The following is a 23,859-nucleotide window of genomic DNA, read 5'->3' on the forward strand; positions in this document are numbered from 1 at the left end:
TCAAGAAAGCGTTTGATAAATTGTTGTGTGGAAGCGATTAGCAAAAGTTTACAGAATGGGGGTTTGCAGTAGAACAGGAGGGTGTGTAGTATCAGAACGTAGAGATAAAATCACGTAGTTTGACATATTATTGGAGGGATGAAGAGCATAAAATGCTGTTCCCCATTAGTTCTAAGTGTCATAGATACGTCTGTCACTCTTTACCCAACTCTTACAGAGCTTGCCACATTTTAAAAAAAAAAAAATCGTGAAGTGATGGTAGTTTAGTTTAAAAACAAACTACAAAACACAGAACCACAAGTGAGTCCAGAAAAACATTGTTCCGTCTGCTCAATAGGAAGAACATCGCCAGTTCAAGCTGCAGCAGGCGTATCTGGCGTATCCACAGAGATCTTGGATTCCAGAAAATAACTGCGTGGGATTAGAATCTGGAAAGTGAGCTCCTAAGACCTGCATTAGCATAGCAGGAGATGGCTCCAAGCCCATCAACAAATACAGTTGTTAGCAGCAACACCAGCAACCCGTTGTGTAGCAGCATCAAAATAGAACGCCACAGTGCGGAAACAGCAACACGATATTGGAGCAAAGGGATGTGACATTGGATTAATCTTCAAAAAGAAACGAATGACATCTTTAACCTGCAGAGGAGCATAAGCAAACTTTGGAAACAAACAGCAGAAAAAAAAAGTGATGATAGTTTCCTAGATTTCTAGAAACCAGCCACAGCTACAAAGTGGAAATGTAAGAATCCTAAAAAAAACCCAACCCAACCCAAAACAAAACAAAACCCCCACACCAAGAAAAAAATGACAAGGCCAGCTGTAATGCTGTTTCATCTGTGTCATACATGTATCGCTGGTCTACAGACTCCACCAAAATAGTCACCAAACCCTGAGCTTCAACATCCTCTTGTGCTTTTCCTGCTCCCTCCCCGTAACAGTGTGCTCTTCTGCTCACTGAGGAAGGTGGGGCGCTCCCGGGAGGGTGTTGCTGTCATTAACCTCATCAAACACGAAGCGTGAGGTTTCGAAAACAAACGACACCCTTTGATTCAGTCGGAAGACGGCAGAAGTTATTCCTATGTCTCCTGTACCCATCGATTCCCTCTGGACAGAATCAGAGAGGTGTATCAAGGCACGAGAAACCAAAAATGTGTAAAGGACTTAGGTAAAAGACACCTTTCACAACCTAATATGAGAAAAAAAAGGGGGAAACTTATCTCAACTCCCTGTAGCCTAATATCAACTGTCCAGATTAATTCTACGGTGTGTTCAAAGCCCATCAATGTACTTTTTTTTCTCTTTCTTCCCCCAGGTCTCCCTGGGTTTCTGGAGGTCGTGTGTGCACGCCAGACTCCTTCTGTTTGTGCAGCGAAAGTAAGCAGGGTGATTCAGACCTCCCACTTCCCACTTGCCTAAGTCGAGCGGTAGAGACGCCAGCTCATTAGGTAATTTGTGTATTCGAAGAGGGTCAGGGAAGGAAACCTCAGGATACAAATGAATGGGAAGGACGGTGTGAACTACCTAATGGGAATCGCTTAGCATGTAAGCAAGAGATCAGCACCAAAGGGGTCACTACTGCGGCAGTCAGGCGTCAAAGAGATGCTCTGTGATAATCTCTCGGTGTCCTGCTCTCAGTTTTTCAAACCCACAAAATTCTGCGTCCAGGCTTGGTCCTCGAGCACTATAGTGAAGTCCTAATCAGCTGCAAGCAGCAGTGATTACTCGAGTCTCTTGTTACTGAGCTTTCCCTGTACAAAAATACCCAGCTAACCAAAGGTATATCTTTTTTCTCCAAGGTTTTTGGCTTTTCAAACCTCTGGAAAGAGGAGTGCTGTCTGCGAACAGGTGAGTCTAGAACTTGCAAAGGCATCTAAATCATTTGCATTTGAATGGCATGATAAAAGCTCAAAGCAGGAGACACGCTGTTAGGAAATCCTTTGGAAAAAAAGAACTTACACATCCACTTGGGCTTTGGGGGTGAATGTTACTCTGTCGTTCACACGAAGGGCGTCTGGTATTCTCAGTCTAGCTTGGTATGATCGTTTTGCACCAGGGATGGTGCTTTAAAGCTCAGGTAGTTATGTTGAGGCATACTAACCAGTGGTACTTGGAAGACATTCTCAACAAAGTACAAAATAGAGAAAAAATGTCAGCAGATAAGCTAAGAGAAACTTGTTCACGGGCAAAGAGTCCAAGCAGAACCATTCTCCACTAGTGCAAGACACAGCAGAGCAGGGAGAAAAAATAAAGGTTTTATTCTCTTACCTCAGGAACACCAGGGTGCAGGGCATCCACACTGACAGCAGAATCAGTGATGAGCACACTCCAAAGAAGTAGTTTCTTCTTTCCTTGAGTCACAACGATTTTGCTGTTTTTCTGAAGGGCAGTTACATGAGGTCCTCTGAAGATTTTGTACACGTAAGGCAGGTTTGGTTTTTTTTTTCCCTAAAGTTGGTCAGCAGCATAATCCTATGATGTATAGCATGCACCAAAACGCTTCAAAACAGTAAGGGAGGCCTATAAAGAAAGAAAAAAAAATTCCATAGGCCTAAGACACAGGAAAAGTGAGATCCTGGCTTGCACCTGTTAGGATACCAGGGGAAACTCGGTACAACAAAACATTTGGTCACCAACCTCCGTTCTCCTGCCCCTGCCTCCGCACGCATGTCTTTAGCGCTGCAGGAAATTCCTGCTGCCTGAACCTCATGACTCACCTTGCTCGGAACATTCTGCCTGCTCAGCAGCCTCTGCAGACTGCACCCTTCCCTTCTTTCTGCCCCACCCTTCCCCATCCAGATTCAACGTCTGGAGGAAGAGGCTGCAATCTCCCATTGCTTCAAGTAAGCGTCCAGCACCCAGTTCTCACCCTTCCCTGCAGACCGAACTGAAACTGCCTCGTTCTGCAATTCTCACCCCACCCTCTCCTGCAGCACTTGGGTAATTCTCCCTTTAAACGCGGATTCTATGCTGTTTGCTTTTTAAAGCTGCCTTTAATCTTTCCCTGTACTGTTTGCTTAGAAACTATGACTCTAGGAAACTCCAAGCCTTGCTTAGGCTTGCTCCAGCAACAGAAGGCTGCTGGGAATGCGTGTTGGGCTGGGGTCCCTCTTCCCTCCCTGTTGGGCAATGAGCCCTCGCTGGGACAGGACACTGGCTTTGCAAAACGCTTTGCAGCGATACGAGTTCTAGATGCTGCTTGAGTCCTTCTTCCCCCTCTTCCCTGCGTGTGCTTTGTTGCGGCTCCCATGGTGACACGCTGCCTCTTCTGTTGTGCCGGCACAGCTGTCTCCCAAATTCATACCATGAGCTGGACCCAGGAACTGCTTTTAGTGGTAACTAAGAAGAAAAAAATTAAAAAAAAAAAGTCATTCTGTTGCTGTTGGGTCGTGAAACTTCAGAAAAGTCCAGCCAGCTCAGTTAAATGTGACTGCGCCCACGCTGGGGATGGCGAAAAAGGAACAGAAAAATTACGAAATTATTAAGGTGACACAAAGGACCAGAAGTTAGTTCAGGAATGGAAAACTCTGTTCTGTCATTCTGGAGCTCATCCAAGAGCACATCCTAACCTTCCTTATATTTGCATTTGTATTATCGTAACAACTTGCAAGCCCGGTGGAGACGAGGGCATCTTTGCACTAAGCCGTCTACAAACACGAACTGCAAGAGGAAGCCCATGTTCCGTAGATACTCTAATACAATCGAAGGGAATCAGACATTTCACAAGTGCATAAAACCTCTTCTCTAAAACGCATGCTAGTTGATGTTAAATTTGCTGTCAAATGGTGTTGAAGAAAACCACAAAAAGCAAAACAAGAAAACATGAAGATTTCTTGTAAAGGAAAGACACAAAACTTCAAGTTCAAGGCGTTAGAAGGCCTCACAGTATGGTTCATTTATGTGCTTTAGAGCTTGTTGCAAAACCCTGAAACATAAGCACAGAATTTCAAATCGAAACTATTTAGCTATGATAAGCTATTGATTATTACAGATACCGCTGAGAACCAACTCTGAATTTGCTCCAAAAGCAAAAAGCTACTTGCAAGACTTCTGCATGGCTGTATCCAGCTGAATATTAATCCTGTCACCCCACGTCTCTAAATTTTTGTGAGTTCCAGAGACTTGCATAGATATATGCCAAAACTGTGTTGTGCTTTTCTTTGAAACGATTCAGAAAGTTTTCCAGGTGCCACATTGGAAAATTTAAATAGCTGATGCAATGCATCACATGAACAGGTGAAACAATAACGTATGCAGTACTGTACAAGGAAATAGAGCATCTTTTATCGGTCGTGAATATTCTCAATATTTTTATGTTATGGTTCAAAAAATATATAAACTATCAGAGAAGTTTTCTTTTCCTCCCAAAGTATCCTATACCTCCTTGTGTACATTTTTTACTTAACATTACTGTGCATTTTTTACTTTACTTTTGCTCGTTTTCAATAAAAGGCAGTCAAAATTCTGAAGTCTCAGAAGAATCAACATTCTTAAAGGGTGCAGTTTATATTAGTCTTAACCAGAGATAATTAACATATTTGCTTCCAGATTAAAGAGTCTTTACTTGCTGTTAATTTGGGGAATGCCTGTTTTCTACATTCTTATGCAAACCAGAGCTGGATTCCAGCTTTAAATGAAGGTGTGCACCCAACCACAAGTACAGAGTTGCCACCAGTATGTCCATTTATTTTCTGCAGGTCAGTTACTACAGAGAATTACAATAAAACCAGATGGATTTCATCGTGGCGGAGGGGGCAATTCTGCACGACCACTCCAGGCAGTAAATCCCAGGAGTTTTTTTCATAAAAATGTAGATGTGAAGTCAAAAGCAAGAGTCTTTCCTTGCACGCACAGAGATTCTTTTCAAAACCATGAAAGTAATCAAGATCTTGCACGTTGCAAAATCGGTGTGTAACCATTGCAACCAAACAGAAATGCGTAATGAATTGGATGCTAATTAAATACAAATCACAGCTTGGAAGGAGTACAAGTTTACAGCAGCTTTTCCATGCTCTTCTAAGATTACTTTAAAACTTCCCTTCTTCAACCTGTGGTTATAACTGGACTGTGGGTTTTTCATAGAATAGTCTTTTTTAAAAAAAAACAAACATAAAATTTAAATGAAAATTCCCTTACAGAGATCTAGTTACAATGTTTGTGCTCCCCCCCCCTTTTTTTTTCTTGAACAAATCTCTTGGCTTTCCAAGATCAAGCTCTTGTGAACACATGTCCTTCCAACCACGGTTCTCAGCTTCCCAGAACATGCTGTGGTGGGCCCAGCAAGGAGCCCTGAAGATAATGAAGGGAGTGGAACATGTCAGATGAGGAGAGGCTGAGAGAGCTGGGACTGTTCAGCCCAGCGAAGTGAAGGCTCAGGGGGATCTTATCAAGGTGTATCAATATCTGAGGGGAGAAGTAGTGAAGATGGAGCCAGACTCTTCTCCATGGTATCTGGTGAAGGGCAAGAGGCAATGGCCACAAACTGAAATACAGAAAATTCTGTGTGAACGTGAGAAGAAACTTTTTCACAGTGAGGGCTGTCAAGCAGTGGAAGCAGTTGCCCAGGGAGGTTGTGGTGTTGCCATTCCTGAAGATATTCAAAACATGCCTGGACATGGTCCTGAGCAGCCTGTTCTAGCTGATGGAGCAGAGGAGTTGGACTCGATGATCTCCAGAGGTGCCTTCCAATGTCAACTATTCTGTGATTCTGTAAAGTTGAGATGTTATTCTCACGTTGCACAAAGACGCAGGCATTGCTAGATCTGCAAAAACAGTAAATATTTTTCTGAGTTCCCAGATATAACCATACAACTGGCATTACCCCAGATCCACATGGGGATGAGAACTGTGTTCACACCAGTTGTACTTTGCACCGTGATTTCTGGAGATGAGAAGGGAGGCCTGGTCTGGAGCCACAGAAGCTGAGCTGAGCAGTGTGGCTGAGACCAAGCAGTGAGTCCCTGCAGGCAGGTTGAGATGCAGCTTCAAAGACTCATGACTACACTCAGAATTCCCATGATAGCGTGTGTAAGAAATTTAGGGTCCTGTGAGATTAAAAGTGATGAGCAACTAAGATTACATATTTCCATGCTTGCCAGATCTTGGCATGCTAGAGAGTTAGTGGAGAGAGGTTATCCTTAAGAGAGGTGTTTATCACACAGCCTGGTAAGCCTTGGGCAAGATGCTGTCATGGAGAAGGTGTCAAAGTACAGATTTCCCACAATCTTAATGGCTGGACCATTCCTCTTCTCTCCCCACTGCTCTCCTTATGTTACAAGAAAAATTCAGGTCATGGAATGTTATCAAACAGCTAGAGATATACAGCATTAGTGTCTTTAAATAGAAATTGTTATTTGGTAGGCTTGAGCATGAGCAAACACTTGAATTTCAGAAAAGTTCGGATTTGCATCCAGCAGAGGTCACACGCAAAGTAATCAAAACTAATTTAACAGTTGCAAAACCAGCAAGACGACTTTATTGTCGTTTGCCACTAACAACAAATATTTGTTACAGATTAGTGTATTTGTCAAATTAGTGTATTTGTCTTCTGAGCTATTAAAACGATGTTTCCAATTCATAACTCTCCAAACCTTTCCAATAAGAACAAGGATCTGTCATGTTCATGGAAAATAAGCGAAGTCCATGGAAGTAAAACGTTCCTCCCTATTCTCAATCAATCAAATCTGAGAGAGAGAGGGAGATTGATGAGAACAACCTACTTTTCTGTGCATGGCATTCACTGAATGTGAAAAGGGGTTTCAGCAGAACCGGGAAAGCAGCTGTTGTCATGACAGCACTGGGAAGCCCAGGGGCTGAAAAGATCTTCATCAGCTCACTGCAGCAATTCCGTGCTAAAGCAACCGTGCTGCCTGTCTGCATGCTGACAACAGAGCCAGGGGAATGCCTGCTTGTCAAATCTCCCGAGTTTTACTCTGCAGACTTCCCTGCTCTTGCCCTCTGGAATGTAGTTGCAATCTGGCATAAATGGAACTCTCCTGCTTCCCTCGTCCCCCTTCTATACCCTACACGCTTTCTGTTCATCTCTCTGGTGTGACAGGGGCAGTGCTTAGCCTTCCCGTACTCCCTTTTGCCCCTCCCTGGTTACAAAAATTTCATGTGGAAGGCAGCAGTAATCTGTAGAAAGCCTATACAAATACCAGCACGTTCTACAATCCAACTCCATCGATGTGACAACTGCCACTCCTGTTACCTCAGTCTTCCGGGCCAGCATGTCTGTACGCTGCGATGTCTGCATGGCGGAACATGGGGCGAGAAGCCAGGAGTATTTCCGTGGCAGTATCAGCTACTTGGACTCATACTCTTGCCAACGGTGGGTTATTACCTGGTCAACTCTGGCCATTCCGTTTCAGGTGAATGCGTTGTCTTCCACGCTGCAGTTAGGCAACCTGCCGTCCATGCCCACTGTAAGCACCACAAGCACCAGTGTTGAGGGACCTGTGAGACTATTCCATTCACAGTGAAGCTTTTATTTTACTGAAACGACTGAAAATGGTTGCTGCGTGGCTGAGATCCTCATGATGATGCCCAGTGTAGGAGAAGATCAGGTTCAAGACCATCTAAAGAACCTGAAGGCGGACAAGTCCATGGGACCTGATGAGGTGCATCCACAGGTCCTGAGGGAACTGGCAGATGAAGTTGCTAAGCTGCTATCCATCATATTTCAGAAGTCATGGCAATCTGGTGAAGTTCCCAATGACTGGAAAAGGGGAAACATAGCCCCCATCTTTAAAAAGGGGAAAAAAGAAGACCCAGGGAACTACAGGCCAGTCAGTCTCACCTCTGTGCCCGGCAAGATCATGGAGCAGATCCCCCTGGCGACTATGCTAAGGCACATAGAAAATAAGGAGGTGATTTGTGACAGCCAACATGGCTTCACTAAGGGCAAATCCTGCCTGACTAATTTGGTGGCCTTCTACGATGAGGTTACAGCATTGATGGATAGGGGAAGAGCAACTGACATCATCTACCTGGACTTATCCAAAGCATTTAATACTGTCCCACATGACATCCTTGTCTCTAAACTGGAAAGACGTGGTTTTGATGGATGGACCACTCGGTGGATAAGGAATTGGCTGGATGGTCGCACTCAAAGAGTTGTGGTCAACGGTTCAATGTCCAAGTGGAGGCCAGTGATGAGTGGTGTTCCTCAGGGGTCAGTACTGGGACCAGTGCTATTTAACATCTTTGTTGGAGACATGGACAGTGGGCTCGAGTGCACCCTCAGCAAGTTTGCAGATGACACCAAGTTGTGTGGTGTTGTGGACACGCTGGAGGGAAGGGATGCCATCCAGAGGGACCTTGACAGGCTGGAGAGGGGGGCCTGTGAGAACCTCATGAAGTTCAACAAGGCCAAGTGCAAGGTCCTGCATGTGGGTCGGGGCAATCCCAAGCGCAAGTATAGGCTGGGTGGAGAATGGATTGAGAGCAGCCCTGAGGAAAAGGACTTGGGAGTGCTGGTGGATGAGAAGCTCAACATGAGCCGGCAATGTGCGCTGGCAGCCCAGAAGGCAAATCGTATCCTGGGCTGGATCAAAACAAGCATGGCCAGCAGGTTGAGGGAGGTGATTCTGCCCCTCTGCTCTGCTCTGGTAAGACCCCACCTGGAATACTGTGTTCAGCTCTGGAGTCCCCAACATAAGAAGGACATGGAACTACTGGAACAAGTCCAGAGGAGGGCTACAAAGATGATCCGAGGGCTGGAGCACCTCTGCCAGGCTGAGAGAGTTGGGGCTGTTCAGCCTGGAGAAGAGAAGGCTCCGGGGTGATCTTATAGCAGCTTTCCAGTACCTAAAGGGGGCCTACAGGAAAGCTGGAGAGGGACTTTTTACAAGGGTATGTAGTGATGGGACAAGGGGCAATGGCTTTAAACTGAAAGAGGGCAGATTTAGATTAGGTATAAGGAAGAAATTTTTCACTCTGAGGGTGGTGAGGCACTGGAACAGGTTGCCCAGAGAAGTTGTGGATGCCCCATCCCTGGAAGTGTTCAAGGCCAGGTTGGATGAGGCTTTGGGCAACCTGGTGTAGTGGAGGGTTTCCCTGCCCATGGCAGGGATGTTGTAACTAGATGATCTTTAAGGTCCCTTCCAACCCAAACCATTCTATGATTCTATGTAAACAAGGAAGGAGAAAGTAAGGTCTTTTTGACTACGCACATGTTGATTGAATTCCGATACTGTTTATTTGAAACACTGGGAAATATAAACATGAACGTTTGGAAACTTGAAATATGTTGCTGCTGATTATCACTAATGGAACAGAAACTGAGATCGAGCGCTTTGCACCCGATTTCGCAACAGCCACCTTTATTGCAAATTAAATGCTGAGAGATGTGTGCTCCAGATGAACTCTACAAACCTCTCTGATATTGATCACAAAATTCCCATTCACCTCAATGAGGCCAGAATGTCAAATTCAACCCGGGAGCTGGGGAGCTAAGGAGTTCTGAGGAACTCATAGCAAATCCTGATCCCGTTGGTCTATGGAGGATGGCTGCGGGCTCGGCACGTATCACACAGGAGAGTCTAAATTGCACTGCGACCCTTCCATAATTCAGAATTTAAATAGTTCAGAGGGTCCCTCTCGCAGGAAGCCTGGAATACAGTGCAGAACTAGGAGACCTAAATCCTAAATTAGCTCAATGCCCTAATGACGTGCCCTACGGATGCGCTGCATGTCTTCTAACAGGCAAAGCAGAAATTCCCCTCTCCTGAAGTCTATTCCCAGCTCAGTTGCTCACAGCCTCTCCAAAGCAACCGACCATAGGAGTGGGCAAACAATTACATCATGTCGTTACGCAGCAATTTAACCATGGTTAGGATAGGCATCGCAGAGCCTCTTTCCCAGGATTGCTCTGGGGTGGAACTGCCTGAGCGTTCTCACTAGAGATGGGCCTGGGTTTTAATCACATAATGCTTTTGATTCTATTCAGTCTTTTAAAACTTACTTTTTTTTCAGTGAAGATGAACATTTATTAGGTGCTTCATGATTTTTGCCTATATTTAAACTGTATTCAAAAAACAAATACTGTCCAGAACTTTTCCTAGGCAGTTCAGTGCCCCAAAACAACCTACTATACTACTTAAAATATAGTAGGAAAATGTGGCACTACAAATTCTTAGCAAGCTGTTTCTATAGAGCCCTACTATGAGGACAAATGGCAGCAGTTTGGCTTTATATTACATTTAACTAGATAACTTATCAGAACCATCATTTTTACAGGTGAATTTCTGGCTGGGTTTGGCAATGCTAGGTGTGTGTTTCATCTTGGTGAAAAGTGGATTCAGCTATTTAAAGCCTAGAAAATATAGGAAACATTTTTATTATAACACTTTATAAGACTAATTTTAAATGTGGTGCATCTTAGAACAATTATGTCTATGTGTCTTCACCTAAAACTGGGGACTCTGAGATGAGAAAACTGTTTGATTCAGGTTGGGCTGGTGCATGAGAGGTACAACAGAGCACGTATTACAGCAGTGTAACTCGGGCACTGAAAAGTGCTAAGGTATCAGCTCTGTGGAGAGTGATGACCTCCTCCTGCCTTGTTTCTTCCAAGGAAAATCCTTTGGCACCACTTCAGGCCATGGTTTCTGTGCTCCCTGCTACCCTGAGGACCTGATCTGACACAAATGTTTCTCAGCCACCCAGTTTAACAACCACAACTTCCTTGTAAAGAGGTAGGAAACCAGCCAGTTTAAAATGGGACTTTACACAAAAAACCACCCCATTCCCTCCACCATCCGTGATTATTTTCACATAAATTGAGAGCCGGACCAATGGCCATGAACCACTCATCTTTCAGTTTTGTTATACTATCACACATTTTGGAGTTCTTTTTCATATTAATACCGTGGGATTTGGGGATTTTTCTTTTATTGCACTAGGTGATCTCCTTCCACCACCTGCACTGTGCTGCGGTAACTTCCTTTGATATGTTGCACCTATATTTATTTCCATTACATGCAACATATTATCATCAGCTTATGCCCTATAGTACAACACATATGCAAACCTCAACAATCGGGTTTATGTAATGCTTAACAAAGTATGACAAAATGAACGCTGGTTTAAAAGCTATAGAAATATTAAAACATGAAATATTTGAGCGTTACTCCCCTCCTCCCTTATCTAATTACGGTATTAATAAGGAACACGCTGATTTTCGGCTGGGATGCAGTAACCACAAGAGATCAGACTCTCGCACGAGTTCTCTCGTATTGCAGTGTTTAAAGTAGGAGCATGTTTAACTTCTAATCGTACGAGCTGTCCACCTGAAGCCATCTGGGCCCTGGTCTGCTGTATGAACATGAACTCTGGCTGTGTGCAACTCCAGACCAGGCCGAGAACATATTTTCTCTGTTTTGCAGTAATTTGTCCTGTAGTTCCAGTTTAATGTGATTGTCCACTTCCTATCGTTAATTGTTGCTGTGCATGATTAAGCAGCAATACCATGACACTTCAAAGTCACTTTGTCTGTCGTTGGTGAAGCTGCCCCATTTTATGGGCAAAGGAAGGCTCTGAGATGTGGCTACAACCCTGCAAAGAAACCTGTTCACGCAGTCACATCAAGAACTTCTTTCATTTCGGTTAAAGGATCGAGTCATTAGTATTTGAAAACACACAAAAAACATACAACACTGGGTCACTGAGTATGATGGTTAATAAAAATACAGCCTGGCATTCACATTAAAAAGGCTCTAATTTTTTCTTCACAGGTAATTAGTTCACACAATGAAATAATCTCCTTTCTTATCCTGGAAACATATGCATAAACCAGCTCAGATAGCATCATTTACATACAGGCTGCTGCATCCGCATGTTAATGTCTGGCAATGAAAAGTTCAGACAAGTTTGTAATCCCTGATTTCCTGCGCGTGCTCAGCACCCAGATTCCCAGAAAGTCAGAAGAGAATGGGATACTAAATATTACTAAGATGACAGGTCAGCTGCAGTCTGTGCTGCATCTGGACAGCCTGCAAGTTACACAGTTTCCCAGACCACAGGATCTTTGACAGCTCTGGATGCTTTAAGATCAGGGTTTTGGGTTTTTTTAAACACATATTGGGATTTGTATATCAGAGTCTCTTTTGTCAGTCCCTTACGGTTATGGCGATCATTCCAAGCCTATTGTGCCGCCGCCGCTGGCTTTGTCTGTGTTACTATATCGCTCCGTATCGGAACCAATCCCCGTTCCCATTTAAAGCACTATCATGTCACCCATCAGCAATCATTTGCTTTCAGCCCTTAAAACTACTATACAATGGCAACCACGCCATGAGGACAAAAGCACAGGCAGGGAGGAAAAAGGAGGAGAGCTAAAGTGGGAAAGCGGCAGCGGCAGCTGCAGCGAGGCCAACTTTGTTCTTTCCAGGTCCTTCCGGGTGAGTACTTGAACTTGGACTGGTGATGTACATGCCCTTCATCTGCTGCTTCCCGTTAACGCAACGTATCTTCCCACTGCAGACACTGGAAAGCGGCTTACATCGGCTGCTTTTACATCCAGGCCAACAGGTAACAACACTGGCTTTGCAGCGCAAGCCGGCCAGTCTGTGCCTACGGACAGCTGCCGGAAAAAGGGAGGGCTGTGGGAGGGAAAGCCTCCTCTTTCAGCAATGTTGATTGCCAGCAGCACTTCTCAGAACACAAATCCAGCTTGCTGGGCATCCTTAAAATCAACAGTTCCTCGACACTTGTTGGAGGCCATCTCATGAACTGAACAGAAATCCAGTTTGCTGCGTTCAGACAAAGACGCAGTTACAGCATCCGAGGGTGTGGGAATTGCCTAGAAAGTCTGGGGTGCTTCGGCTTTAACTGGGATTCACTCCTGTATACAGTCATCCACCTAACAGTTTAGAGCCATCAACTGTAAAGGGATCTTAGACTTCACAGACTGCCTATGATTAATTGCCTGAAATGTTAAAGTTAGGGATTCTGCTCAAAGGTGGAATAACTGAAGTGCTGTAGCCTGGAACCAGACACACAGGGAAAGATGTACAGTAATTTGTGCAGAGCACTTCTCTGAAACAGGCGTGGCTCAAAGCAAGGCTCGTGGACTCCTGCCTTTTCACAAACATGACCTCACTGTGCTCCTCGGAGTCCACGAGATTTTAATGAGCCAAAAATGATCAAAATATCATGACCTCTGTTCTTCCTTGTCCAAAATCCTGGATAATGGAAACGAAGAGGAGCTTAGGTAGGTTACATTTAGCTGATCATACAGAATGGAATAAAAGTTTTAAAATAAAATGCCGTGAGTTCAGAGTAGTCAGCCTCCCATATTCCAGACAATCAGATTATATAAGCAAGTATGGTTTTCCCAGTGCTGCAATTCATTTGAGTATTAACCAACTCCTCTTCACTAATGCAACCTCCTAAATGGCTGAGAGGCTGGTTCTTTAATTAGTAACTGCTACCTTGTAAACAGTGATCAGGATCTCACACATTATCCAGGCACTTTGTCTTTATTAGAAATATTTATTAGCACAATATTTATTAGCACAATATACTAGAAACAGTACTTACAAAAATATTATGCGTATGTTGGCACGGGATAAAAAAACAGCCAGAAACGTTATTCAAAGGTGCTTTAGATCAAACAATCTCGGGTTTTCAGGCAATCTCCCAGCTCACGAAACGACACCTTCAGCGAGCCCTCACTCCTACACAAGCTGGCATCTGTGCAGCACCAGCCCCTGCATGTGAAAGTGCCCTGAGACAGTCTGCAGGCAGCCAGAAGTCAAACACCGCATAGCAACAGTCCCAAACATCACAAAACATTCATCAGGAAGTTCAGTTGTCTTCTGTCTGTCTAGATACGACCATCTCAGTGCATAAAAATGCAATTTATGCAATTGCAATAGCCACTAACGGCTGTTTCCAAGACTGGTTGGATGAGCATAAAAATATTAAAAAAAATATAAATCGTTCATCTTTAAAGTTAAAACATATGAAACAGCCTCCATGTTCTTGCGGATCTGGGATTTTACCAGGAAGAAAGTTGGACTACACAGTGCAGTCAAACTACACATGTAATGAGTGTCAACACTCAGCAGAAATCCATACTGCGAAGAGGTGATTTTTGCAAGTTGAGAGTTGCTGAATTTTGCAGCTTTTTCCAATTGCTTTGAAATGTACTCTTGTCAATTAATGGCAATTTTCTCAAATACATTCTCATATTTTTTTTTTGTACCTACTAATTATTTGATTTCTAGCAATGTCACTAGCACTTTGAAAAAAAAAACCCGTATTTTTCCTTCTGAACAGAATGTATTGCTGAAATAAGGGAGATTCATATGCGAGTTACTTGGAAACACTGGGTGCCGCACATGGCACGCTTTGGGCTTGATCTCTCAAGACGCTGAAACACCTGCAGACTTCAGCTATTTCAAGCAAGAAGCTGGTGGCCTGGATTCAGCTGCTGATGTAGGGACAGACAGCTGTTGTATGGATAAGGCATTTTTTCTCCATACAAGGAATGCAGAATATTTTACACATTGGGCTGGAGTGGATTTAAAGCTGCAGAAGAGAGTCCTGGACAGTGCCAGTCACTTCACTGTGATTCAGGAAAACTACCAGATGACAACAGATGAGGATCAGGTATTTTTCTTAAAGTTTTCATTGACTGAATCTTTAGGCCACAAGTAAATCTTGCTGCTTCTATGTATAAAGTTAAACCTGCAGGGTCTGCTTTCTATTTTTTTTTATTTTTATTTTTTAACTAAGACTCATTTTACCTTCAAAAGAAGAAGAGGGTGTTTCCATTTTTAGTCTGAAATTCTTTGAAGTATTCCCGTTCCATAGAACAGGAATCTGGAGAGAATTTGACAAAAAATTAATTCCTTATTTTAGGTTTGGTTTCAGCAATAAGGAAGTTAATGAGATCACATCTGGTTTTGTCCAGAGACACTCGAGAGCAGTGCATTGGAAAAAGCACCATTTGCTTAGTTTTTTTCTTTTATTCCAAACAGAACGTAACCCAGCCTGAATAAGTGTTCTTAAATGTTCTTAAACATGTTCTTAAATGTTCTTAAAATCTTCTTAAACACATTCATAGCAACACTGCCCCACGAGCCAGTTAGCCACCACTGTGGTGACGCTACTTACCCATAGCTACAATTAAGAGTCAGCTGTAGTTCCACAACAACAGCTAGATAATATTTAGACCGACTGACCTTCAAACATTTTGTTTCGCATACGACAGAATAAAGAAACATCACAAAAAAACCCTGAAAACTTCATTCCACAAGTTAACATTTGAATACTGACACATCTGGAACAGCTGGGTAACAAGTTGTGCGTGTCGAGTTCAGAAAGCAGCTGCTTTTAGCCTTCATTTTGGGCCAGACGTTTGCTTTCAGCCACCAGTATATTCCATTTTATTTTGTAGCAGCTTCTTCAGCGTTCCCATATGGACAAGCTAAACAGCTCTTGAGGATATAACAGCAAGTATGTATAACGCTTTTTAGAAGAAATGAAGGCCAGATGTTGCTTTGTTATCTTCACGTGCATCCTTAAAAAAGTTAAATTAAGTTATTTCAGATTTATTATTAATACCAGGTATAGGCAATTTGTTCATTGGCCATTTAAGTGTCAACTTTCCAAAGGATGGAAAATAACATTTTAACTGAGGATCCAAACTGAAATAAGATTAAACTAACCTACAATAACTTAAGAAAATAAGTATAGCAAAATCCAGGATCACAGGGACAAAAAAGTATTGTGCAGAAAAGACATGATGGCCCACTTCTGAGATTGAATGAGTACTATTTATGGTTTGTTTTATTAGAAAAAAAAACCACGAAAAACCCACCTTATTGTTACAATATAATGAAAAGTTTGGGCTAAGAGTTATCCAGCAGCACCACAGCCGATTAAAGATCTTCCACTATACTGCTTTACTCAGCCAGCGTGTAACTGAAGCTACCAGTCCAAGTACCAGACAATTTAGGACAATCTGTTACTAACAGTGTAATCCATTAACATCCATGTATGTACTCCTGGTTACTACACCTAGTGGATGTAATAGGGTGGGTAGAAATTTAGGTAGAAATGAACTGTTTTAAAATTTTTCTGATTTCCTAAAACCAGAACCTTACTGGATTCATAGATATATTTTCCTCCTCAGTAATAGTATAAACAAGGTTTGGGTTTCAACTTTCTCAAAGTCTTTCTCTTTGAGCCAGTCCATAACGTACAAAAAATGCCAAGACACCAACTGTAACTTTTTGAGTAACGTCACTTTATTAAGGGACTTAAAAGAATCACATTCTCTAGTAGTCTTGGAACAATGCAAATGGTGAACAAAAGACAAAAATAGATGTAATTGGTTCTGAAAAGCATGAACATCTGTAGAGAATGTGTTGCATTATTCCTAAAGACTCTTGCTTTTGAAAAAAAGCACGTTCCATATATACAAGTGTCAGTGCAATAGCCAATAAAGCAATTGGTCAGGAATATAAAAATATCCTAGATACAAACTTAAAATAGATGTTTGAAGGCTGACAATATCAGTATTCTGATATTCCTATATCTCAGGAGTATGATCGCTGGGATGAGTTATTCTGATGACGTAAGAGACAGTAGATGCTCTGTGATAACACAAAGCTGTACATTTTTTCCGTAAGACACAAAAAAATTGAGCACCCAATGAAACGGCAAGTTTTTGCTGCAAGTGCCCACAGGAAGTGAAATTCTAGTCTATGCATTCCTGCAGTATTCCTATAGTCCTACATTCCTGCATCATTTACGTTTGCTGTCTTTGCCAACAGTTACACCAGCAAAAACTTGCTAATTCTCCCCCCTCTCTCTGCTTCACTATAAACTGCACGTACTTTGCAGATACACCAAGCTGACAACTGCTTTAAGCACAGACGAGGTCTATAAACATCCAAAAACCACTTAGTCATTCTTCCCTTTATTGGTTGCAACTCTTTTCTTGGCAGCGAGGCCAAGAAGGAGATTGCACAGCTCGACAGCCCAACAGCTCTCTCTAGAAGGGTTGGGGAGAGAACAGGGTGTGCCCTGCTCGCGTTGCCCCAGGTGTTCCAGTGATGCCACTGGACTTGAACCTCAGCTGGCTGAGCAATAAAAATCACGTTCCTCCTCTTCGTCCTATCTTTTGGATGGAAGGATGCGCTAATTTAGGGCTACTGTTCCAAAAAAAAGAAGAAAGGCTATTTGGTCAAACTTTCAGCTGGATGCTGTTGGCCTGCATGATTCATCTTCTTTCCTTCAGCCATCTCTTTCACCTATGACCCCTCCAAGCTCTGCTGCTAAATCCTGCTTCCTATTTCTTCACTTTTCAAAGAAAAAGGCAAAATGACAGGTAGGCAGGCAGCGTACTCTGTCTCTTTGTGGCAGAGAGTCCCAGGAAAAACTGGCAGCAGAGCTGGGAGTGGCAGAAGAGTACAGTGAACACAAGCTCCTACTTAGGGGGGCGATGATTAAGAGTTAATTTCAAACTGTGTGTCAGTCAGGCACTCCTCCATGGAAAAGCACAAGGAACTATAGTCTCTAGTACAGCAATATTAACTCGAACAGGATATGATTTGTATGATGTAGAAAAGCACAACAGGAGCTGGCAGTTTTTGTCTTAGGAAACTTGCCTTAGCACTTATGGCACACACATGCACTGAAGGACACAGCAGTTGCCTGAACCTTTGAAAGATTCCTTAGCTTTACATCCTAGATTCAAAAGATTTCCCTACATCTTTTCATTTTTTTGTCATTCTTTTCTAAACCTCTTTTGTCTCAGGCAAATTCAGACAGCTGTGTGAGATGGAAAAGTAAAGCTGGTAACATCTGTAGTATGATGACACTCAACAAATTGTTTCAGGTTTTCTTTCAGTTTCTGGAAGACGCTTTGCAGATGTCGAAGCCTCAAGGAATCACCATACTTCTCCCCTTAACCCCACTGAAATGGCATTCAACGTCTGCAAACACTGGCTCACTGCTCACCACACCCCACTAAGACAGGCCGTTACCTCCCAGGAAAACGGGCGGGAAGGGAGGCACAGAATGACTAAGTGATTATTCCAACATCACAATACAAGTCTGGAAGAGTCAGGACCTGAACCTGTATTTCTTGTGTCTCAGCCCGAGGTTGTCTTTTTGCTCTGTGTTGCAGCCTTATTCTTTCCCGTAGAGGAAGACTGGAATCTCTTAAGAGTCTGTCACTGCTACTCTGGTTGACAGGTGATGTCACCAATGAGACAGGAATTCTTGCATTCCCCACATGAAAAGGTGGAACACAGCGTGACATCTGTTTGCTGGAAGAAATACTAACCATACAAGTCCTTAAGAACATCAACATTTATTTAATATGCTATAAAAGAAATGGGATATGAACATTTGTGTCTGAACAATAATAAGTGGCTTCTTATACTTACATTGTGTGTGCTCATTGTATAATATATACACAATGAACATAATTACATTTGTACACAAACTAAGTACTGGATCGAAAACCTGCTTATTGCTGTACACACCCTAACTCAGCGAAGGAAAAGCCCAGTACCTCAAAATACCTACACTCCATTTTATTTAAGGAAAAGTAACCACTAACATTAATGTATATGCTGACAGAAGTGTGGCAGTAACTGCTGACATTGCAACCTGACCAAGAAATAATTACAGCAGAAACAGGACGTGTTTTACTAAGCAATAATAAAAATGGCACATTTTAAATATATCTATATGTATATATATATATAAAAATTTTACAAATAAAATGTTAAAACAATAAATTGTAGTGTTTAAAAAGTGTAAAACAAGTTTTAGTGGTGATATGTAAAATTAATCGAGTTATGCATCTAAAGGAAGCAAAAAAGTAAACTTATATGATCTGTAATTAAAAGAACATTAAATTCTGGAGAATATCAAATAAAGTTCTGACTGTAGGCTGCACATTAAAAAGAGCCTTTATTTTATGTGCACAGAAATCATAGCAGCAAGCTGGTATCAGGAGAACAATCTGAAGGTTGTTGAGTGTACGTGTGGGCCATTTAAAGCTCTCTTGGAATAAACATTTTCCAGGAAGTGATAAAATGATGCTCTGTGGCCAAAAGCATCAGAACTATGAATTTCATAGATTTAAAATATACTGTACAATATCTTCTCTTATGTTCATAGATCAGGTCCATACATCTCAGGCATGAGTTGTTTCAACAGAAGCCATTAGTGCTGAAAGACAGAAGAGATTAGGTTACTCTATTTTAGCAACGACAGAAAACTGTATCAAGCAACTCCTGGGATTAAACACAGCAAGGATTTTCTGACCTCATCCTAGCAGTAGTTATCAATGGTGTGGAACACACTAAAGTATCTTAGAAATCAGTTGTTTGCAAAATCAGTTTTTCTGATGAATAATACTGCTGCCAAGACATTTCGACAGCAAGAAGCAAAAGTGAGCTTTTTTCAAATGTACACAACTCCAAATGAGAGTCGGTTTATTCTGAGAGTTTCATCCTGTTGCACACAGCCATCTCCAAATGTTCCTCATACGAAACCAGCAGTAATAGGAAAGGCTCCAATTGCTCTCACAAACGACAGGCACGGTTTGAAGAGGGATGCTGCATTATCCAGTTGCAACACTGCAATGGCAGCGTCGCTGTAAGGTGTTCTGAAGTTCAAGTGCTCCACCCAGGGCTTGCTGCAATTTTGGTAATTGCTGAAAGGACTTCTATAAATAGCTTTTAACAGTTCCTTAGTAAAAACGTTTCTGAGCTTTGCATCCAGGTGCTGTATAACATTTTTTTATCCCTCCATTACTCAGTGTAAACGTAATGCTTAAAAGGTACCAGTGTTAGTGGTACACATCCAGATTTGTCTCTCCAGAGCAAGAGCCGTGACAAATAAAGTAGCTTGGTGTTAATGGGTTTTTCCTTACTCCTACAGTATCCTATGCCACCAATTTCCTATGCCAAATTCCCCTGGCATCATGCCAAGAGTATCATTTGACTAATTGACCGTAGAAGCCAAACATAGGTATTACCTCATCATTCTCTGAAACCTACCATACATTTTCCAGATGCTAACTGAAAACTTTGGTTGCATATGGATAGGGCTGATCCCACAGCTCTGAAGTTCCCTCTACCACACAGGACTTCTTGCATCTGAGAGACACTGAGTTCTCCCACTTTAAAAGACCCATCTTTCAACAAAGTGCAAAGCTCTGGAATACTGGAAGGAGAGCCCCAGAAGGGAAAGAGCAGTAAACACTGCAGGCAAGCAGACTATGCTTCATACATCTCCTATGTAGACTAGGTCCAGCTCACGGCATGAATTTGTTTTGGAGCTCCAAGAAAACAACCAACAGCGGGACCGAGTGCAGTGAAGAAATGTGGAATGTACATGCACATAGTTGAATACTTTTCCCAGTACTGAACAGCCAAAAGGGGCTTATTTTAAGTTCTGGAACCCTTGCTTCATTACAGCGAGGTGTGTGTAGCGTTGGTTGTACAAGTGCCATCCCAGGTGCTTCGTTTTGTCATAAGCAATTAAGGGCTATTTGTAGAATCAACTTAACCCAGAAACGTTACAGCTGCAGTATTATCCACGAGGATACTCCACGCCGTGGGATGTCACGGCTTGGGCGTTAAGTTACAAAGCACATCACTGCACGAGCGCTTCGCTTTTCCTAATCTCATGTTTAGCATAAATCCTTAAAAAAAAGGAATTTGCTGATCTGGTGATTGCAGCTGATGACAAGAGCTGGAAGTGCGATTGGTAATGAATTTCTGGTGACGTTGTAGGTTGCCTCCCTTTTTAAGACAGGCGTGCTGTGGCCACGGGCAGAACTCAGCAGTGCAGTTGCAGTTTCACTGACCTGAAACTGAGTTGATGGGCTCATGTTTGTCCTGTTTACAAAGCAGACGCGTGATAAAGGCGTGTGCATTTATACAGTGAAATGGAAAAGCATTAACACAAATCAGCATTTCCAGAAAAAATACCATAAAAATAGTCCTACTTAATGTTTTTAAATAGTTCTGTAATAAAACTTTTAAATAAAAGTACAAAAATCCAAGCTAAATCTAATCATGACAGACCACATCCATCAGGAAGCCACCAACACAGGTGTCAGTACTGAATGCAAAGATGCATTTTCCACTCTCTCAAAAGAAGACAATAATTTCTTTATTGAAGAATATAAACAGTTTCCTGGCCAGAGCTCATACAGGAAAGGTATCTGTGATTAATAAGTCTAATTTTGCTACGATGAAAGCTTGGCAATACAGATTAGGACAGTAAATAAACAAACAAAAATGCTAAATGACTGAAAACGTCTGGATTTTGAAGTTTTCTTCGGTTAAGTTAGCTATGGCATTAAAACAAAGCTCATTCTTTTAGTAGAAAGCTTATTTAAATAGGTACTTCCTGAGAACAAAGGAATGTGGATTGGTTTAAATGCTGGTAAAGTGCTGAAGCATTCACATTGCCATCCTATTCATTTCTTTAAACACTTGTATAAACAAATATGTTTACTTTTATTTCCATTTCCTTTCATTCCACAGGTGACACTACAGGTAGGAACACATAAATCTAGCCTAACTCATGCTTTCTAACTTCGTTCCTAGAAGAAATCACCTACTATGACAAGGGGAGAGAAACTACATAGGGCTATCTCTACAGAAAGAAAGAAAATGAAGTTTTCTAAGTGTTACATTTCTTCTACCCTCCTTTTTCCCTTCCTGTTTGTCATGCCTCAGTCATCGCTGTCTTGAGCCACAAACTCTCCGGGCCATTAGACCATTCCCTCCTACGCATCACTAACAGACCATGACTGAAGCATCAAGATTCATTTGCACCTGAGCACTGAGGCTCATACCCTGACTGTAACAGCTTAGGCCTCCCTAATCCAAAGGGCTATTATCTTGCCAGTTGTGGAGAATGTGCTTGATAAGCCAATTAGGCCTTTCTCATTGAATTTGGATAGAGAATGCATTACTTGCAAGCAAATCAATACATGTATTTGTTTGCTTTCTGGTCGGCAGATATTAAACATTGCAGGTAACTTTGTCTTGCCAAGTATTGTCTACAGATGTGTCTCGGAAAAACAACTAGAGCACACATACTCAGAAAAATCTTAGGAAAATGGCAGGAGGGGTGGGAAAAGAAGACGTACTTCTCTGTAACTATACACACATGAAATGTGATCCTTCTGTGAGCTGTGTCTGTGTAGATGTAGCTGGTGACAGTGACGACTCTGGTGAAGAAGGCAAACTTTTCACTGCGAATCATACAGCAAGACAAATAAGAATACAAGTTACAGCAGGCATGACTTCAAAAGCCATAATAAATATAAGCTTGAAAATCACCATTTCAAGCCATAATAAATATAAACAGAACCAAACGGAAGTTACATAAGTAAAGACTTAAAATCTGATCAGCACAATGGGCACAAGTTCAGGGGAGGGCATTGCTGTGCTCAAGAAACATCATCACTGGGGCCTGTAAGTGACTAGGAGAACATCTAAGGAACAGACAACTGACACATGAATGCTGATGGGCTATTTATGTTGCAAAGAGAGAGAGAGAAAAAAAAAAAGGTAAAATTTAACCAGTCAGGATACTCCCAGCCCCACCTTTATATCCCAGCTCAGATTAACTAAGCATTTTTTATTCTGCTGAGCGCTATAAAATGTATTTACAAGTTCTGGTTTTGGTTATTAAGTCATGGAAAGGATTGCTGACTGCACTACAAAGGTCCAGGTCACCTTTTCTATCCATAAATTAAACCATTTGGCTTACTTAACCATTTCCATCACCAAATGTCCTAATAATGCCTTAAATTCTATCCTCTTCCTTCCCCCTCCTCTACACACTCCCCTCTTTTTCTCTCCTTGCAAACAATTTTGCTTTACTCCCGCCTTGTCTTCTTACAAAAAGTAGTACACTACCAGTTGTTTTACCAGTCAGCTCATGTTTTCTGATTCTTCATCTTTGCTCACTCCTGAAAACATGACCAAACTTTTGATTTTTTTTGGTCTTGTACTTGCTAGCTCCAACTCTACTAGATATATTGGAAACTCTCAAGGATTCCTCAATCTTGGGCATACCTGAGGCCATCCATTAGCAAGGAGGTAAGGGTAAATAATCTGTACATATCCAGGACTGAGATGCTGTTCTACAGGATGAATAGGGAAGGATGTGCTCCAACCAACCACTATAGTATGACTCAATTTCTGGCAATAGTTATTTAATTCCCTGAATTAAATGCAACCATAAAATCTACGTTAAAACGTCAGAAAAATGGAATTTCTGTAGTTGTCCGCTGGGAAACTATTTTTCTCTACATAATAAAACCATACACTCGACATCTAGAGCGGCTCAGCACTTTCAATTCACAAGGGTTTCAGAGCTTCAAAAGACATGATCAAAATGAAATAAGGTTTTACATAGTTACTGTGTAAGTTGTGCTTCAGTCAAACTCTTTTCCATACCTGCTGTTGCCTGATCTCCTTTTGAAGACGGTGCTGCTAATTCAAATGAAGAAATAATCCCTCTTTGCTCTTGAACACTAACTACTTCACTTTCTTCTGAGCTGGTTTTGGGTTTGTGGTTTGTAACTGTGGTCACACTCTGCAAGCTGGTTAAAAAAAGCGCAGCGTTTAGAACTCACTCTAACTTAATTTCAGGTGTTAACCACTAAGTATGGGAGTTACAATTTAATTTTCTTCTGTTAATAGAAAAAAGTTGCAACTTGCAAGTTTGTGTAATCTAAATTAAGCACGTATTTTGAAACTCTTCTACCTTGTAAACTTGGACTTAAAAAAAAAATTCCTGCCAACTGAATTCCTTTTCTTTACATACTCATGCAGTTTCCTCCTGCATGGTATCTATT

The 23,859-nt window shown here is 42.0% G+C and overlaps 1 protein-coding gene across 1 annotated transcript in view; it reads right to left on the reverse strand.

The window, feature by feature from the left end:
* Positions 1-19,180: 19,180 nt before the first annotated feature.
* The window catches only part of PLEKHA5 (pleckstrin homology domain containing A5), a 183,152-nt gene continuing 178,473 nt past the window's right edge, over positions 19,181-23,859 (reverse strand). The window contains exons 28-30 of the mRNA XM_086610591.1: positions 23,459-23,604; positions 22,161-22,245; positions 19,181-19,199 (exon numbers count right to left, since the gene is read on the reverse strand). Of these exons, the coding sequence (XP_086466717.1) occupies positions 19,181-19,199; positions 22,161-22,245; positions 23,459-23,604 (250 nt within the window). The remainder of the gene's footprint in view (positions 19,200-22,160; positions 22,246-23,458; positions 23,605-23,859) is intronic.

This window comes from Tauraco erythrolophus, chromosome 4 (genome assembly GCF_009769465.1).
Source record: "Tauraco erythrolophus isolate bTauEry1 chromosome 4, bTauEry1.pri, whole genome shotgun sequence".
Taxonomy (NCBI): domain Eukaryota; kingdom Metazoa; phylum Chordata; class Aves; order Musophagiformes; family Musophagidae; genus Tauraco; species Tauraco erythrolophus.